The sequence below is a fragment of the Brassica oleracea genome, chromosome C6 (genome assembly GCF_000695525.1).
Source record: "Brassica oleracea var. oleracea cultivar TO1000 chromosome C6, BOL, whole genome shotgun sequence".
In the NCBI taxonomy this organism is placed as follows: domain Eukaryota; kingdom Viridiplantae; phylum Streptophyta; class Magnoliopsida; order Brassicales; family Brassicaceae; genus Brassica; species Brassica oleracea.
In genome coordinates this window covers 23,830,724-23,837,480 of record NC_027753.1, presented here as the reverse complement: position 1 = coordinate 23,837,480, position 6,757 = coordinate 23,830,724, and the positions used below count along the sequence as shown (strand labels likewise).

Genomic DNA, 6,757 nt, shown 5'->3' with positions numbered 1-6,757 from the left:
TTGTGAAACATTACAACTTTTTTTTGTAGCCACATGTCTAGTGTTATTAGAGAAATAGGTTGGTCCATCTCATTATATAATAAGCTTTTTATTAAACTAACCATAAATTAATTATTAATATCATTTATTATTTCATTAAATAAAGATTACGGAATTGCCTAATGTGGGTAGAGTATATATGACAATTAATGATTTTGAATAATAAAGATTTGATAAAAAAGTATTTTCTATCAAATTTGTTTAATTTAAAACTATTAAAATAATATTTTTAAAAACACAATAACCATATTATAAAAATTTACATTTTTCTGTATATTTTATATTTTGAATTTTAAAAAAATGACTATAAATTACTAAAACTGTTAAAAGTCTCACATTCAAATTTTGCGATCCATGGTTTAAAATTTTTGTTATGACAAAATACAAATGATTACAAAATTATATAAGTAAAAGTCTAATTTAATTAATCATTAAGATTTAAAATATATATGTATATATATCATTCTAAATTAAACTATAAACCATATTGAATAAATAAATATTTTAGTTTCAAAATTTACTTTGAATAATTTTTTTTATAAAAGTTTTGAACTAACATTGATAAATTTTTATCAATTACTAAAATTATTAATCCCACAATAAAAGTTTTGTTATCAGTAATTTAAAGTTTTTGCCATTAAAAATACACATGATAAAAAAACATATGAGTAGAAAGCATCATTTAAAAAAAATAAAAAAATAAAATAGACATTAATATTAAAAATATACTATGTATGTTAATATCATTTAAATTTAATTACATATCCTATCAAATTTTTTTAAAAAAATGTTTGGATTAATAAAATTGATTTATACGTTCGCACCAATTTAATTATATATGTAATAGTTATTGACTTTTAATTATTCAATATATATTTATTATTTCATAATATGTAAGAACATATAATACATAAAATAATTTATATATATAATGTTTATCCCGCGCAAGGCGCAGATCTTAATCTAGTTACTAGTATGTGTTAGTACCGTTGATGTTTTATGAAGGCGACGATACCTCGTTAGACACATAATTAAAGAGAGCCTAATATTGACCCCAAAAAAATAAGAGAGCGTAATCAAAACGTTGGTTACATTAGTATTGTAGAGGATGGATTTGACCATCCCACAAAGCCCGAGGAATAGGAAGGCCTGGCCCGGATTAGGAAGAGCGACGGCTCGATCGGTCGGCTCGAGAGTCAGGTCTCTCGGCTTGACTCTTGAGTACTTTTAGTTGATCATCATCGACTGAAGTACGTTCGGCTCAGCGGCTGCTCGGACGCCTTCGGGCTTCTCGGCCCAGCAGAAGAGGCCCACCAAGATGGCGTAAATTAGGTCAAGGACGAGGTATCAGGACGTCTCTATATAAGAGAAAAGAGAGACAACGAGAAAAGGATCCGAAATCACTGACTAACACTTGGCGGCTAGATTAGGGTTTTCACCTTTGCTTCATCTCGCCGTTAGTTGTACTTTTCCGGTAGCTCATCGAGTCACCGGCTTCCTTTCTGTCGCACTCTCTTTTTTTCCCTTGTAACCGACCGAACGTTTTTTCTCCGACCATTAATAAGACGTCTTTGTTTAAACCCACATCTTATTTATTACCGTTTTCCGATCAAACAAGTATCTAAGAATAATCGTGCAGCAAGACCCTGGTGCGAAATGATTATTACTAATTAGTCGTGCCAGCACTGAACTTGTCTGCGATATAAGAATACCGATTCTATGATGTTATATCCAAGGAATAGAAAATGTTATATACAAGGGCGAGACTTGGCTGCATGATTAACATGGTGCTGATTCATTGTGCTTTTCGTGATTTTCGGAACTGCAATATATACTAGACACTTAATTATTTTAATTATTATACCGTGCAAATCAATCTATGGTTACTGACTAGCTAGTAGACTTGTAAACTATTGTTTATTTTGGTCTATAAAGATAGACAAATCGTTGTTTATGCATTCACTAGACACGAGTCGACATAATAGCCACAAAATTACAAACAATCTCAAAGTAACTTTTATCACCAACAAACAATTATTATTAATATTTTATATATGTATATATATAAGCAGTCGCTTTAATCATATGAATATGTTACTCTTACAATTTTACTCTTACAATTTTATTAAATAAAATTGAAGAAAACATAACCAAAAAGATAGATTGCATTAGTAATGCAACGAATCAAATAGAATCGGTACAAAGAAACAAAATAACATTTGGAAGGGAAAAGTTTTCAGACAATAAATTGGTTAATGTGACCTCTCATATGTAATATGCATGCAAGATCGTCACTATAATGATGAGATCATGATCAATATTTGGGAGTGGTTGGAGCAGCCTTGTGACCAGTGAAGTAGAAAGGTCCGACGCTAAAGATCTTCAAGTTCTTGTCAGAGTGGTAACGGTATCCATACATCGACAATGGAACTCCAGTGAGACCCTTGTTGACATTGGTCGGGTTATTGCAAGTCTCGACAGGAGATGTGTAGAGTTTGACACGACAGTGAAGTAGGTCCTTGATGGTCAACGACACATGGAAGTATCCCTTAGAATCAGTTGGATCGCTGTAGATCACAACATCCTTCTTGCTCTGTCCGTATGATCCTGGCTCGGAGCACACAATCTTGGCCTTTGCTCCTACATAAATTTAATTAAACGAGTTTTCAGATTAGTAACATTTTTTTTATTAGTAATTTGTTGTTTATATATAGATACTTTATTAGGGAAGCTTGAGTATGTATTTATACCTTGGATTGGGTAGGTTTCGTAACCGTTTTTGCAGAGGATGATGCCATCAACAATTTTAAGAATCTCTGGGACGTATGGTTTGGTGGGTGGAGTGTAGGTTGGTTTTGGGACATAAGGAGTTGGAGGAGAATAGCTCGGAGACTTTTTGTAGACCGGGGGAGAGAGAGTTGGCTTGTAAACCGGGGGAGTGTAAACTGGAGGTGGGAGGGTGGGTTTGTATGTTGGTGGAGTGTAAACCGGAGGTGGAAGAGTTGGTTTGGTGTAGACCGGAGGGGAAAGAGTTGGCTTGTAAACTGGTGGAGTGTAGACTGGAGCAGGGATAGTGGGTTTAGTGTAGACCGGAGGAGAGAGTGTAGGCTTGTAAACTGGAGGTGGGAGGGTGGGTTTGGGTTTGTATGTGGGTGGAGCGTAAACCGGTGGTGGGAGGGTTGGCTTGTATGTGGGTGGTGTGTAAACCGGTGGTGGAAGGGTGGGTTTGTGAGCCGGTGTAGTGTAAACCGGAGGTGGAAGGGTTGGCTTGTGAACCGGTGGAGTGTAAACTGGAGGTGGGTGGGTTGGTATGTAAGCTGGTGGAGTGTAAACCGGAGGTGGGAGTGTAGGCTTGTGGGTTGGTGGGGTGTAAACCGGAGGAGTTGAGGGGGAGTAGTAATCGGCGGTGGCTATAGTGGCCAAAGAGAGGAGGAGGCAAATGGCCAAGGAGGCGCGTGTTATCGCCATTGTAGAGAACGTGGCCTACCTTTTGCCTTATGCTACCTCGTCTTTTGTGTTTGAAGTAGGATGAGAAAAAGGATTTGATATAATGGGATTTTATATGAAAATGTTAACGAGTACTGATGAATTTTATAAGAATATTTAATGCTATCATCAATGGTGAATAGTCGAAAATCAGGTTTACGATTCATTTTAGTGTGATGCACGATCAAAAACATGCTCCCCATTTACAACATACACACGGTGCCGGCCGAAAGGTACAGAAGAACTGAAAAGGACATTAATTGGGTCAGAGATTTTGATAGGTTCATTAACTAATAATTAGAAATTGAGAGGCCTTCATAATATTCCCAGCTAAGTTGATGAGCTATTTATCTGATTCATGGGAGGCCTAAACCAAAGTTGCAACTTGCAAGTTTAGCTGATAATACCTTCTTCTTTTCTTTGATCACAGAATGTGGTTTTATTAGTAACTTAGCTTACATTTTATTCTCCCATCAATCTCAATTATAAATTCCATTATATGTAACTGGTTTGTACTTTGTAGTTGATCGGTTTTTACGTTTTAATAAATACCATCGTTTTTTCGTTGGTAGTGTTTTGATCGTGTTATGTTTTTGTGTGTTTACATGTCAATATAAATTACAATAAACCGTAGAGAAAGTTAATCATAATGATTAGTAGCATGCTTGTCTGCATATAGTAAGGCATCTATATATAAAGTGTATTAAGACACAAAGATTAGTTCCTTTGAACTTTATATTTATATCTTTCTTATCATTAATAAAACTTTTGATTTTGAATGAGAAATTCATTTATATTTGTCGAAATGCGAAGGTGAATATGTAGATACACTCCAATCTTTGCATTTATACTGTTACATATATATAAATCTATGGTAGTTTTGTAAGATATCCAGAAAATTTGAGCCACACGGTGTGCTAGCCAAATCTAGAGTAAGGTTTCATTGATTGACTAAACTAAAGTAAAGTTTAGTTTTGAGTTTATGATTATCTTTTAACTAATTTGATGTCTCAGAAATGATTTTTAGAAAATGAAGATGAAGATGAAGGTATTGCTTTCTTGATGAGTAAGATATCAATTTGATAATTTGAGATTTTCATGGTATAATGTGTTGGACCCGAACATGACCCTCAGGTGAGGTACCGGTAAGCGTGAGCTAGCATGTGGGTTGCGATAAGCCCATCATAACAAAGGGAGCTGAGAGCCGAGCTGACGACTGGACCTGGGAGACATCATAGCAGAGGTCACGACAGAAAGTGAGCTAACACCTTAAGAGACTTGGTCAAGAGGAGCCTAAAGCGAGTTCCGTAATTGAAGCCGAATATCTCGGAGAACAGTTGAAGGGTTGCCAACGAAACCTAGACTATATAAAGATGGAGAAGATAAAAGACAAGCCATCTCTTTTCCATATATCAACTTTTGTACTAGATTAAAAGCATTACGTATTCTTTAGCAGTCATCTCAAGATACATTCCTTTGTATTCATCATCTTTCAACTCATCAATAAAATCATATTCATTCTTCAAGTTTATTTACGGGATTCAGCCCACGATTCTCATTCATCTCTCTTGACCTAACCTAAATCTAAGAAGTGAAACCTTGTCTCTCACAATTGGCGCCGTCTGTGGGGACAAATAATCGAATCCCTTTCTCTAAAGCTTAAAGGATGAATCCATTAGACGGAACGAATCCATCTAACCCCGATCAATCGAAACAGAGCAATAGCTCACCGAATCGCACTGCTCCGGGGGCAAATAACCCGAGAGCCTCCGGAGGGACCAACTCTGGGTCCTCAGCCCTCAATAACCCATCGCATCAATCCGCTCCGAACCAAACGGAAGATCAGCTTTCTGAGATCCGTCGGATGATGCTCCAGTTAGTGGACAAAGCTCAAGAGACCGAGCGAACGGTGCAACAGTTAGCCGAACGGCAGCAACAGTTCGAAGAGATAACCAGATCTCAATCCGCAACGACCCAACCGTCCGTCCACCAGGGAAGAGGAGTCACTTTCCATGAACGGTTAGCTGACCCTTCCTTCCCTAGAGAGCGCCTGAACTTCTCCCCTGATAGCCCAGGTGCAGAAGGGCAGGAACCTGCTTTCCAAACGCCTCGCGCTAGGACAGCTCCTGCGTTTACCCCTCCTATCACCAGCACCATGGGGAGCAATGTAGCTACAACTAGCTCCATGCCTGATCGAAACACCGGTGGGAGCACCCGTTTGCCTCCACCGCCACCTCCTTCCGGGTCTGGAGCAGGAACCAACATACCGTCCGGGGCCAGAACATCAGCTTCAGTGTTTCAAGCTAGGGTTTCAACCCCAAGCACAGACGAATACCAAAGGACGGATGTTGATCCTGCAGCTCTCCGCACTAACCTCGCTCGGAGCCTAAGGACCAATGAGCGACCTATTTCGCCAGCTAGCTGGGAAGACGACCGAGCTCGGTCTCACCAGGAACCTGCTCGCCGAGTATCTGATAATGACCCAAATGTCCTCCCCTTCGAGGGACCTGACGCAATTCGCAGGTACATGGAGCGAACCCACGCAGCTCTCCAGAAATTGGGAGCTCAAGTTCACAAGGTAACGAGCTCAGCTCCCGAAATCGAGAGCTTAATTGAGGAGACTCGTGGAACTCCGTTCACCGATAGAATTGCCAACTCTTACATAAGAGATACTCGAAAAATTAAGATTCCTGAATACGATGGGAACGCAGACCCAAAGGCCTATTTAAGAGCCTTCCGATTAGCTATCGTTAAAGCTCACTTCACAAAGGAAGAGTGTGATGCAGGATATTGCAGAACATTTGCCGAAAACCTGATCGGAACAGCTCTCGAATGGTTCTCCAGCCTCGAGCCGAACTCTATAGACAGTTTCGATCAATTGGCTAACGCCTTTATGAAGCAATATTCAACTCACATCCTGAAACAAGCGTCTGAGGCTGACCTCTGGAAGATCAGACAAGGACTGGGAGACTCACTGCGAGTCTACATCGAAAAGTTCAGAGCAGTAAGAACTAAACTCTCGAATCCCAACGATCAGGTAGCCATTCAGGCTCTTAGGAGAGGTCTCTGGTATAAATCAGGTTTCTTCTCGGAGCTAACGCTAAATCCCCCTCCAACTATCGATGACGCCCTCCATAAGGCCTCTAGATACATTACCTTGGAGGAGGAAATGGCAGCATTAGATAAGCTCCACAGAAAACCCCAGAGTCACCCGAAAGGCGAAGGAAAGGGA

General features: G+C 39.1%; 1 protein-coding gene across 1 annotated transcript; it reads right to left on the bottom strand.

Moving 5' to 3' along the window:
• Positions 1-2,120: 2,120 nt before the first annotated feature.
• On the bottom strand, positions 2,121-3,550 carry LOC106299064 (proline-rich protein 3-like). The gene is made up of 2 exons (XM_013735196.1): positions 2,790-3,550; positions 2,121-2,679 (listed from the first exon to the last, which is right to left on the bottom strand). Exons 1-2 carry the CDS (start codon positions 3,505-3,507, stop codon positions 2,354-2,356), a joined length of 1,044 nt encoding a protein of 347 aa, XP_013590650.1. The 5' UTR covers positions 3,508-3,550; the 3' UTR covers positions 2,121-2,353.
• Positions 3,551-6,757: the final 3,207 nt, after the last annotated feature.

Coding starts and splice junctions, on each gene's coding strand:
- LOC106299064 (XM_013735196.1), bottom strand. CDS start 3,507: ATGGCGATAACACGCGCCTCCTTGGCCATTTGCCTCCTCCTCTCTTTG. Junction 2,680..2,789: donor CGAAACCTACCCAATCCAAG/GTATAAATACAT, acceptor AAATTTATGTAG/GAGCAAAGGCCAAGATTGTG.